Here is a 13209-nt window from a genome sequence, read left to right as displayed (position 1 = left end):
CTTCAGAAATCAATATATGAAGTGGCTATTTCCAAACAATTTGGTGATTCAAGCGAATGCCCCCCACTGCCTCTGCTTAGTCACCTATTGTGACTTTCTGCAACCTGTAATGCATGTTGTGAGGCTTTGCACCCAATATAAGGAAGTGCATGGTCCACGCTCCTGTTGGTGTTCCCCAAGGGTCAGTCATTGGACCGGTTCTCTTTTCTCTGTACACCTCCTCTCTGGGTAGTCTCATATCCTCATTTGGCTTACAGTACCATCTGTATGCTGATGACACTCAAATCTATCTGTCCACCCCGTACCTGTCTCCCTCAGTCCTGGATAAGGTCTCATGCTGCCTGTCAGCCATAACATCATGGATGTCTGACCGATTCCTGAAACTCAACCCGGATAAAACAGAACTCATCATCATTTCCCCCCCTCAAATTCCAAATCTCCCCCTGACATATATCTAACTGTTAACAACACTGTTATTCAGCCCTCCCCTCAGGCACGTTGTCTTGGTGTCACCTTTGATTCTGCCCTCTTATTTACCCCTCGTATTCAGAACATTTCCAGGTCCTGTCACTTTCACCTACAGAACATCTCCCCAGCCGCTCTCTCCACTCCTCTGAGGACCTACTAATGACTTCCTCACTCATAACTTCATCACATGCACGGCTCCAAGACTTCTCTAGAGCTGCTCCAACTCTCTGGAATGGTCTTTTCCATCCTATTGGCCTTGGTCCTACTTTCTGCTGATTTAAAAGAGCACTCAAAACCCATTTTTTCCAACTTGCCTACCCGTCTTCTTCAGTCTTTTGAAATCATCATTACTTCCCTCCACTACATATCTCCCATCCTATTGTGTGTAAATTTACCCACCTCCTACATTGTAAGCTCTTGGGGCAGGGTCCCCTCCTCCTCCTGTGTCTGTATTCGTCTGTCATTTGCAACCCCTATTTAATGTGCAGCGCTGCGCAATATGTTGGCGCTATATAAATCCTGTTTATTAATAATATAATAATAATAATAAAAAAAAAAAAATCATTCAACAGTGCTTTTTTTAAAAAGGTACTAAAATGCAACGTATAAGTGGGAACATCAGACATCGCTTTCTATGCTGTGCCTGATGTTCTTGCGTATTGCACATTATGTGAGGTGCAGTGAACCATGCAGTTTTGCACATAGTGGGGAAAAAGGCCTGAAGCTCATAGTATGCAGGGAAAATGAGTAATTTTCAGTCCAGGAGAGGAGCCTGTACAACTGTTCAAGTCTGAAGGAAAAGCTGTAGTTTAGCTTTTAAGACTTTTGTGTGACGGGGTCACTTTAACGGTTTGCAGAAACTACAGGGCCGGCACAAATAGTGTTTACAACAGCTGGTCAGTTCCTTGGCTGATTCATTTAGACAGCCACTGTCAGGTCAGTAAGAACAGTCACGTCATCCTGCTCGCTACCCAACACGGAAAGATACAGAGCTCCAGGAAACATCCAAAAAGATGGCAGGGACACTGTGCTATTTTGGCACAATTTGCAGTTCAACAGAACACAGGAAAGAAGCTGGAGAATCCTGCGAGGGACATGGGCCAGAGAGGCCTGGGGGACGACCCTGCAAAACAAGGATGGCTGGACTGACTTTTTTTGTTATTCGAAGGAAACCAATCTCCGATTTGATAAATGTGATGTCTGAAATGTACATTGTTAAGAAACTTAGTACTGCTTCAATTCTATCTGAAGAGAAGCCATTTGTCATGCTAATCAATGTGTTATGTTTCACAATGGCCAAATGGAAAGACTTATTTCCTTTTGGATCCTTACTGCCAAGTATATCACTGACAAAACGCAGAGATCTATCTACAATATTTTCTACTGTAAAATTAAGTACTAGTACTCAAATGTAAAAATGAATTTATATGAAATGATGTCTAATAGATCGGTACACAAAATTGGAAAATTGTCAAATATGTTGCTAAAGCATGACACACTATCTTTTGTTAGCTGCCTTTTTAGTTATGAGCTGCCTGGTATGGCCACCAATTGTCCGTCATTTGGAGCGACTCTTTTGGAACCATTTTTCTCTGTCCCCCTGTCTCCATAGTTCTTTTGTCAGGGACTGGCAGTATAGCAGCTGTTATTTATTATTGTAAACTTTTATGTAACCTCTAAATCAAGGCTTTCTAACTTTTGAGGCATGGAGGGCTCAATTTTTTCTTACCATATGCTTAGGGGTAAACTTCTCCCTTTGTCACCCTAAAGGGATATTGATGCCCCATGTGTAGTGCGGGGGATTAAAGGGGTATGGGGTATGTCATATACAGAGTGCAGGGGTCAAAAGTATATAGAGTACTGAGACACACACACACAATACTTATATTGGTATGGCACACACACACACACACACACACACACCATACTTATATTGGTATGGCTCTTTTGTCTGTTCATTCTTCAGCAGTTTCCCATGTCCCGCCACTGCCGTTATCAGAGAGTGGTGCTGATGAAGAGCGTGTCTCTTCATGCAGAGACTGCAAACAAATGTGGGTTTATCAATTCAATTTTTGTAAGTTAATTTCTCACGAATTTTGGCAATATGAATACATTGGTTGTCCATGTAATGCAAATCCTAGCCATAACTTGACAATGAATGGGTAATGCTTGCAATACCGGGCACCTGTCATTTGCAGTATGCACGCAGCAGACGGTCAGATTTTGCACATATTAGCATTAAACTGGCAAAAGCTGGGCAGCAAATGGCAATTTGATTCAATCATTTGTTTTTAGTACTCCTATCTGCTAATTGGTAGTATACCTATATGTAACTCCTAGTGACCAGAATACTAGTATTAGACCCGATTAGCCGGTCACCAGGTCAAACCAGGGGGTTTCTAACTCTTCCCCATTCTCTGTACCATAAGTTTTTAAAAAAGAATAAATGTTTCCTGGATTTGGAATTTAATACAGATTGATGACACATACAGTTAGTATAGACACATGTAACACATCAGATGTACAGGAGCCCTAGCATTTTATTACTTGCATCATTTTTTTAGTGTTGTAAAACAAACACTTGACAATCTGGACTTTTCTAGATGGAAACTTTTGTCTCACCAAGTCATAACCATTTTCTAAATGTATAGCCATATGTTTTAGACTCCGTAACAGAAATGGCTTTTAGTCAGGCACAGACCTATAAATTTGATTTCCTACACACACTTTTAATGTGGAAAAATGTGTATATCTTATACTGGGCTACATTTCAGACACACACATTATGTGCTTGAATGTGCAAACCTGGAACTTGCATTAAAAAGATTGAGACCTGCTCAATCACTCTGGGATAAAGATTTACCATGATTTAGTTATTACCTATTTTCATATGAAGAGGCTAAGCTGAGATTTACTGTTGTGACACATGGCTCCCAAATGTCCCTCCTCTTGGCACCAATCCCTCTGCTCCAAATCTGACATATGGATCTGTAGCAATATGTCCACCGTTCAGCCTTGTCAAATGTTTCTTATCAAACAAGGTCTATTGATTTTAGGACGAAGGATACAAAGATTTAAATTGCCATGAGCTCAAAGATTACATGAAGCCAGTGGATTAACCTCCAATATAGCAGAGATTAGTCAGTTCCATATACCCAGTGATTAAAGGTAAACCCCTTCCAGGCCAACCTCATTCTGGGGTCATTATGCTAATGGTGGTAACAAAACAACGAATGCATCTATAATGAAATTCATGACTAAATGGATAAAAAGCTTGAAAGTGAACCTACCCGAGGGTACAATCGTCCTATCATTGCATACACCAGTAACACAAAGAAGTACACTGAACAACCTAAAAGCCTCCATGTTAGGACTTCACAGGCCAGAGCGAACTTTTAAATACAGCAGAAAATAAAAACATAAAAACACCCTGGACCTTGAAGTTTTTTTATCAAATTATTTCAACTTCTCTCTATCCTTTGGATAGTTCTTCTGTTGTGATTAAATTCAATAATGCAACTTTGCATCTTTACTTTACTTTACTTCTTTTGCTGTGAGCTATTTTCGCAGTTTTTAACCCAGAAATTTCCTTAAGCTGGGTGGGAAGAAGCTTTTAGGCGGGTGGCGGTTCCTGTATTGTGACCCAACTCTTCAGTAACCTCCCAAAAACAACCCGGTGGTTGCTGAAAAGTGCCAGGTGGTGCGCCCGGGTAAAAGGGGCTGGGGAGAACACTGATTAGTATCCACTAATAACTATTTCTATTACTGATATTTAGCAAAAAACTTGAGAAAAGATTTAACACTCACAGGTGACCTTTTTTCGTGTAGAAAGAAAGTGAGTGAGAAGTTAAAAATGTGTCTCTAGAAAATCTCTTAATGAGGGTTCTTGTTTCATCTACAACTGTTTGAGAGGGTAATTCCCCTCGTAGAATTTCCACTTGGTTTTGCGTCTCTTGGAAAGGAAGTTTAAAGCTAGACGAAAGGTGAACAATGAAGTACCCCTCGCTTCTACTGCAATCTTCAACCGCTAACGTTATTTACTTTTCTTTTTGTAGTAAGCTTTTGAAATTAGTCTGAATCACTTTTGAGATGATTCAGGATTCAGGATTTCAGTTGTGCCTGGAGAAGCTGTTTTGATATGGACAATAGGCTGCTGGTAGAGGCTCTATATCTTGATTTGTTTTTTGCTCCGACCTATGGCTTGCTGTAATCATGCCTGATGTTTTTTATGCATATAAATTTTTATTATAAAGCTTATAAATTGAAATCCACTTCTACCTGTTATAGTTTTTTATTGAAATACTTTATCTTCCATTGTTTTGCTTGGCTATACAGAAAAGTTGCTAATTACCAGCCTAAAAATTTCTTTCTTTTAAGGTAACCGAAACTGACAACTTTCAAGAGAAACCATCAACAGACGAGTCCAAAAATTCTTGTCGAAGTCCAACGTTGGGCAACAGCCTTCTGAAATACAGGAGCCGATCACAAGGTACCCAGCATAGTCAGGACTGAATTTATCCTTATTTCTCCCCCAGCCAATCCCTACTCCCCAATAAAATTGAATTTTCTGCTTTTATTTATGGAATACTTTTCCCACCTTCCCAATACTCACTTCTCATGCACTGGTACACATAAAAAAGAGGAAATAGGTTTGTGGCGAACATTGATTGTCAGTATTAAAAACTAGAATACTCAACTTTTGTAAAGACTTAAAAGCTGAACAATGGAATAAGCAAGTATTTTTTAAATACAGGACTTGTGTTTTCTTCAATCTTCATCTTGTAATAAAGATTAGTCACTGCTGCTTTCTAGTCCTGTGCAGGAAGAATGTTCCCATTTCCACTCCTCATGTATAAAGCAATAATGTAGAGTGCTTATTTTGGAAATGATAAAATATACTATCTAAAGGAAATAAAGAAAAAAAGCTAAATGGAAAAGAGGATATTTAAGACTTGCTGGTCTCGGTGCTTTCTCTGGCTTTCTTTGCTGTCTAAAGAATCAACCAGTCTGCTGAAAGCCGGTATCCACCTGTGTGTAGTGTTCCATCAGCTGCCTACTATCTTAATATTACAGTCTTACTTAAGTTACAGTCAGATGGAAATTTTTCACCCAGCAGGATTTCTTATTTTGTTTTCTTTTAGCTCGCTTTGAGTTTTATTGAGATTCCAATATTAAGCTTTTTAGCAAAGGGCAAATGTGCTCTAAATGTATTGGGTAGTGGGTAGAGGTGACTTTTTCTGCCATGTTTTTAAAAAGTGGTTTATATTTGATAAGTTCCCCCCTCTTGGGTACAACCAGGTAACAGTATGGAATTAAATACAAGCAGCCATAATTCCTAGATGCTTGCAGTTTCCAGGCTTCGCTTGTGTTTATCTGGAATACAAATCCAGTACATCTGTGCAGTACATGCACTTTTCACTGAGTTTTATTCCTTTATGGACCCTGCAAGTTTAAAAATGTCTCTCTATCTACATTTCATTTTTTGAGGTGGCATCTCAGTTACTTTTGCGGACTTATATCTTCAGAAAATGTGTTCCTCCAATGGAGCTATTTGTCAATCCAGTGCAAGCTCTATGTCAGATTGGGTTAAAGCTTGCACTTGAGGCCAGTCCCTCATATGGCACTGTTATGATTGGCTGCAAAGGCCTAAACACCATATTCTAGAAGGCGATCACTAAGCATCAGGGTTTTTTGTAAAGAGGAAGTGCAACATAGCGGTAGAGGAGCACAACAAATTTGGACAGGGGTTGACTTTCAAAATATTGTCCACTTACTTTCTCTTGGGCCAAGAATTTAACAATAATATTAATCTGTTCTTTTCAGGAAGTGGCAGCCGGTTGGAATCAGTGGGTGAGGACGATGAGCTGGCAGTGGCCAATGGAGACACGTATATTGAGAGAGGGGACAAAATGCCACACGGGGGACGGAAACACTCACTGCCACAACAACTGGACTCCACAGCTCGGCAGGTTAGAGGCCAACATTCCTAAATAATACTTCTAATAATATTGGTGCTAGTTTAATTGCTGTTTACAATTTGTTATGTGGGGAGTTTGTTTTCCTACTTTTAATATCTCTATGGCTACGTACAAACATCAGATGACTCTCGTCCGATCATCACTTCAGGTCTGGTATCGTATGAGAATCTGACGTGTGTACAGCACTCGCCCGATGTCATTCATGGATCTGTCCTGACGGATCCATGAATGAGGAACGACTACAATATAGGTGAAAGGGAAGAGTGAAAGTGAAAGTGAAATGTTATTGGGTAATGGGTAATGGCTGACAGGTGTCTTAATAATTTGTGTAAAGTGCCCACTTTAAAGTAAATCTAAACCCATTCTAAAGAACCTCATATTAGCTTTTAGCATCATATTTTAATAGCAGATTTCAATCTTTTTAAATCAAAAGCATGCATTTAAATACCAGTGATCCTCCCATTGTTGAGACCCTTCCTGCTATGCCGGGACAACTGCCTTTCAATAGTGTTCCTGTATTGTCACATTGTCACATGTGGCTATTCTGATAAACGTTGCTTATCCACGGATCACTGCTGTCACTATTGGGAAGCTGGTCCAGGGAACTGATGTTCATTTGATGCTTGAGATAAAAGAGCTGGAAAGTATGAGCAATACTAGAATGGAAAGAAGGACAAAACGTATGGCAATTTGTTATATACAAAATGCTTTAACCAACTAAGGCCTTGCTCATACTAGTTTTATTAATTTCTGAGCATGCAAGCAAATGCCAAAGTGTGAAATTCCCATATATTGTGTGTGGCAATTCTTACCATGTTTAGTGGTTGCTTTTGTCTCGCTGAGTTTCATAAGCATCTCCTGAACCTTTTTCTTGGTTTTGGCCCATGTTCACTTACAATGGAAGTAATTGGAGTGACCCTCTTCATAAGGCATTTAGACCTTGTTTTTCAATCATTTATTTCACTTTCAGAAGGACTTACATGTTTTCATTATCCATGCATAAAACCACTTAAAAATGTTAAACCACTTAAAAAACCCTAAATGTTTGGGTTTAGCTCTACTTTAATAATGAGATGCACTAAAGCAATAAAGTAAGTAATAGGTAATATCATTTATGCATATTTGTGTTTTGCATTTTATTTACTTTGTTTTTTTTAACTCATCTAACCTTTTTATCTTGTTTGTTTGTAAAATGTTTTCGACCATATTTCTCATTTTCAATTGTTAACTTGATCTCATTTATTTTTATTTTTTTTTTTGCATCCAATCTCACCGTGTCTGTGTAAGTCATGCACTTCATCCAATGTTTGTATAAAACCTCTCACTGGGTACTGAATGGGATAAACATTCTGAGCATTTATTAGCAAAAGCCCATAAAGTGAAAATTCAAGTGTGCCTATACACTTTATTTATATACTGTGTGCCTTACATTTCAGCCCTGCTTTTATACTTAGAAAATTGTGACTGTACCTTTGTAAAGCCCACCTTCACCCAGTTATATTTACCTTGCCCCCAATCATTCCCTGTTCCTCTATGGAAGTTTTTGGCAATACCTGGTGCTTCTTGGAATAAGCATGTATTTTCCTACCACTTAACAGCTAAATTGATAGACCTGAACACTGGTATATAATAAAAGTACTTTGATGCTCCGGTACTGAGAGCTGTGTTGTGCTATGTAAAAGGGAAAGGCATGTGTTTTCTCAAACCCCTGGAGGTTTGAGGTAACCAGCAGTACCAGGTATTCTATATAGCAGTGTTTTTCAACCTTTTTAACTTTGGGGAACCTCTTAAAATAACTTTCAGGTCTAAAGAGACCTCTGGTATAATTTTATTATTCACAGTACACTAATGTGCTGGTCAGTAGACAGTATGCCTCTTACATTGCTGACCAATGGGAGGAATGCCACCCTTACAGATGGCCAAAAAGATCATTGGTTATAGTTAAATTGACCTGAGCAACACAAGTTGCTCATTTTGCAAAGAACCTAACAACCTTTTGAGGAACCCTAGAGTTCCATAGAACCCTGTCTATGAAACACTGCTTTATAGATTATTTTTATTTTCCAGCGTGACAATGCTGTAACAGTAAAAACTCTGACAGCCTTAAGATAATCTATAACAATACAGTATGGAATAAAATACAAAGTTAAGTAAAGTTAAGTAAGTTATAAAGTTATTGACTAAGCAGTAGTCTCCTATTCTTTTTTTGTTTCCAGATGTAAAGCCCAACAAACAAAAAACTGACCAGGGCTAATAGTAATCTGGTTGACAAGTGAAAAAAACTGGGACAAACCATGTAAAGAATGTACAGTACTGTGTAATATGTCTGTGCTATATAAATCCTGTTTAGTAATAATAATATTATAGAAACAAAGTGGCGAATAAATGCATAGCTACAGACAAGCGCAGCTACACAAGGGACACCATTTACCATTTGTAAAGTTCAGTTTCAAAGGTTTTACTTATGATTTACACTAATTAACATGATTGCTTAAATAATTTGCCTTTTTTGTGTTGGGTTTAGTTGAGCTTTATTTATTGATTCGTACGCTCACCCACCCTTTCTTTCTATACCAAGAACTGCAAATCCCCCTAAGGCACAGGAAAGTGAAGGTGCACCCAAACCTCTTAAGGTTTGAAGTATATCTGGACTAATTTGTCCACCAGTTATAGAAAAGATTTTTATTGCATGTGCTCAAAGCTTCTCTGCTATTCTGCGTCTTTATTCTGCTGCCTTGGCTTCTTTGACAAATAGTTTTTTTTATGGTCTTTTCTATTTCAGTGTTATTTTTCATCACTTAAATGTAATAATAACAGTAATATCTCTTCCCCAGGAATATGCCATTGTGAAGAAAACAGCCAGATCCTTAAGTACAGTACAGGTGGAGTCGCCGTGGAGGCTCGCTCAGCCCTCAATCATCTCAAATATTGTCTTAATGAAAGGCCAAGGAAAAGTACGTACTCTGTGTGGGAATTGGATTTTCTCTAGAGGAAAAAAACATTTTCTAATGGAACTTGTTACTTCAAAGTATGCTTCCAGTCCTCCAGCATAGTGCAGTTTAATTTATAACTTCCCCTGTGCAATGTATCCTAAAAGTTACTGCACAGGGACACAGCCACCATACTTTTACAAGGCATTCTATAATTCCTGGCTGCCATAATAACTGACAATTTCACTACTTTCGTTTCTGAGACTCCCGTCTTAAAATTTACACTTGTGTTATTTACGACATTACCCCAACCTTTGCCCTTGGAAAGTTCTTAAAAGCTCTATTGTTGCAGAAGTAGGAAAAGATTAACGCTGCTGAGGCCTGGTAAGGATTTAGGGAGTAAATCTTTAAAAATCAAAATAACTATATATCTACTTCTGTTCTTGTCTGTAATTGAAAACCTAAGGGGGACCGTTTCAGAACTGCTGAATGGGAAACATATATTCCCAGCAGGAGTCTGTGCTAATTTATTGATGAGAACAAGGTGGTCAAAGCATCACCTTTGCAGCAAGGGCCTCTTGTGCTGTTTATTTTACTGAATAAAATACTTGTGACACCCTTCGTATTTTAGCATGTGGGATAAGTTAAAATACAGCTGTTGTGTAACTACAGTGGGCTACAGTATTTTATTTTTTAAAGCAAACCAGGACAGGTCTAACAGGACAATTAATGCAACAGCAGGGGTTAGCTTCATTCCAAACTGTTAAAATGGACCCCTAGATCCAGAGATTGAGTCAGCTGACATTATTAGTAAAATTATTCACCCTTCTTACTCCTTCCCAGCTTGGTGATTGATAACTAAGGATGCTTTTAACACTTCCCTATAGTTCGAGGTATAACCCTACCTATTGCATTTTATTTCATTGCATTTTATTGCATTTTATTATATTTTGACTAACTTTGACAATTTTTGTATGGTCCTAGAAACTAGTGTGACTATGTGGAAATCAGGTTGTTATATGTGATTATTATAAAAAATACCTATGTTGCCACAAGGAGTCATTCCTTCTTCTTGTTCCTTTCTATATGATGTTCACACATACAGGCTTGGCAACCATGTTCTGATAAGAAACCAGCTTTTTTTGGGTTTTTATCTAATATCCACTATTGCAAAAGTATATTAATACAAAAAATGTACATGATCAATGCATATGGCTCTTGAAAGGAAAACATTTTTGATGGTGAAACAAATGTGTCAACCAAACTGTTACATTACCTTAATAGAACCAAAATAAATTTGCAGATCACTCATTGGGGATCAATTAGTTGGAGATCAGTTATAAGTAACATGAATTTAGATTCAGTTTGCCATATTGTCATAAAAGTTAATGATAAATCATCAAGAAAATAATTAAATAAAAGGAACATTCCAATCCTTCTAATTTATATATTTATTGTCGTTTCACTGCTATCTTAGAAATTTCCACAGGTACCCACCTAGTGCAGGACATTGATGTCCATGGGACCTTTTCTCGTGCTTAGCTTACCTATGTTATAAGTTTGAATACTTCTTTTAATATTTACATTATTGTTTTACACATCATTGAAGATAACATAGAGGGGAAAACGATTGGCTGATGTATAGGCAGTAGTCTGTGCCAAGGTTTTTTGAAATGTTGTCCTGGTTTGTTATTAGGGACTTGGGTTCAGCATCGTTGGAGGTCAGGATTCAGCCAGAGGCAGAATGGGGATCTTCGTGAAGACAATCTTTTCAAATGGAGCAGCAGCGGCTGATGGGAGGCTGAAAGAAGGTAAGACTGAAAGACTGAAGGGTATAAATATGGGCCCAAAACTAAGATAATTTTACAATCCTTGTAGTCCTTTAGAACAGCAATTTTTGTTCCCATGAAGTATATATGTATGTGTGTATATATATATATATATATATATATATATATATATATGTGAATTACTTGCTATTACTATTGGTTAGAAAAGCTGCTCTTCACAGTAATGGACCAATAGTATTGTACAATAGTAGAGTAATGTAGGACAAAGCTGCCCATTTTGCTTAAAGATTTTTTAATGGTCACAAATAAGCTCCATGTTCTGTGTTCATTTGAGACTCCGCTAGCACAGTGGCACCTACATACAGAAGATGCCTGCTTAAAGAAGACTATTGATTTAATATTGGCCCTTTTCTTAAAAAACTTAATTTCCACTTCTGCACTTTGTCTAAACTTTTAACAGTGTTGATATATTCTTATTAAATAATCTATTTATCCTCCAGTACAGCAATTCCATCAGAGTTCTTTTCTTCCCTACTATATTTCAGCAGTGCAGTTAACATCTTTTTGACCTACATAATTCTTGCATTTATTCCAGAGGAGGATTTTAAGTTCATCTGTCCTTCCAAATCTAATCAGAAAAGCAAATATATCATTTTTAGTCATTTAGTGAGCAGGAGCATGTGACCTAGATATAGCAGACACACAGCCCAAAGTTTGGCTGTTTCCATCCACTATATCTTCAATGCAAAGTCAAGGATTTTCTGTAGCGTCATTTATGAACCCCTTATTTTCTGATAATGATGGATGCAGTTTTCGTTCCTCAATGGAATTCACAACTTATATAATTGTAAAGGGACATACTTCTTCTTTTACGTCATGCATATGGTGGGGTGGGTAAAGGTTAGAACTTTTGACAATGTTTTCATTGCTGTCCCAGCTTTCCTGTCCTAGGAAAAGCAATTACCCAATTTCTTGTATAGACATTACAAGAAAAGGAAATGAGGAAAAATGTACCCAATGGGGTCACAGACTGAAATGAAGCTTGAGCTAGACTTTAAAATCTATGTGAATCTAAAATTGCAATCAATTCAAGGTGCATGAAATCATAAGGAATTTGGATTCTCATTAGTAATTCCACTGCAACACGAGTTCCAGCCCCCGTTTACTTTACTTTTCATCAGATAGGTTGGGATCACACTGCGCTCCCTATGTCTGGACTACAGGTCTGTGTCAACATGCTCAAAAACTGGGATAGTAGGCGTTGTTGAATACAGACCTGCCAATGCAGCACATAGCCTCTCTTCAGAGACTAAGACCTCATCACATCATGCTGACTTACAAGGGACACTGGGATTTAAAGTTTGCTGACAGGCTTGCATGTTGCAGGAGGTTACATCCATATGCATACTACAGATGATGAAAAATAACAATTGTTTTTTTTTTTCTCTAAAAATGTATACTTTATGGTATGAGTTCTATCCTACCGTTCTATTTTTGTATTTTTTAACAGGAGATGAAATTCTGGAAGTTAATGGAGAATCATTACAGGGACTGACCCATCAAGAAGCTATTCATACTTTTAAGGTATTAAGCAAGACAGATTATTTTGCAGAGATACGTTGTAATCCTTCACACAATGGTCTCTCAGTGATAACACTTTTCCAGCACTTCCGCTGCTTTGCTTGGCAGAATTCTGCATATAGCGATAGAGTTTATCATGGTCTCTTACCTAGCAGCTTTCCGACGGAGGTGACATGGGTGGGATAAGAAGAAAGGTTACCAGCCAGACATGCTATATTTAGCTCCGACAATGTCTTGCTTTTAATCTCTACTTCTACTACTACTTACCGGGTCCAGATAAGGGCACATTTAGAAAAACATTGGTGCCCTTTTATTCTTTTCTCTCTCTCTCTATTTCTCTCTCTATCTCCTATATATATGTGTGTGTGTGTGTGTGTGTGTGTGTGTGTGTGTATGTATATATATATATATATATATATATATATATATGTATGTGTATGTGTGTGTGTGTGTGTGTATATA

The 13209-nt window shown here is 37.9% G+C and overlaps 1 protein-coding gene across 5 annotated transcripts in view; it reads left to right on the top strand.

The window, feature by feature from the left end:
* PDZD2 (PDZ domain containing 2) overlaps nt 1–13209 on the top strand; it is a 211405-nt gene that overhangs the window by 144443 nt on the left and 53753 nt on the right. For 4 of the 5 annotated variants that reach the window (XM_072416552.1, XM_072416557.1, XM_072416556.1 and 1 more), the window contains 5 exons: nt 4846–4957; nt 6292–6437; nt 9281–9400; nt 11073–11187; nt 12677–12750. In XM_072416552.1, the coding sequence (XP_072272653.1) occupies nt 4846–4957; nt 6292–6437; nt 9281–9400; nt 11073–11187; nt 12677–12750 (567 nt within the window). The remainder of the gene's footprint in view (nt 1–4845; nt 4958–6291; nt 6438–9280; nt 9401–11072; nt 11188–12676; nt 12751–13209) is intronic. The other variant, XM_072416553.1, reaches the window with a different exon arrangement.

The sequence above is a fragment of the Pyxicephalus adspersus genome, chromosome 6, assembly GCF_032062135.1.
Source record: "Pyxicephalus adspersus chromosome 6, UCB_Pads_2.0, whole genome shotgun sequence".
Lineage (NCBI taxonomy): Eukaryota > Metazoa > Chordata > Amphibia > Anura > Pyxicephalidae > Pyxicephalus > Pyxicephalus adspersus.
This window is presented reverse-complemented; position numbering and strand designations above follow the sequence as displayed.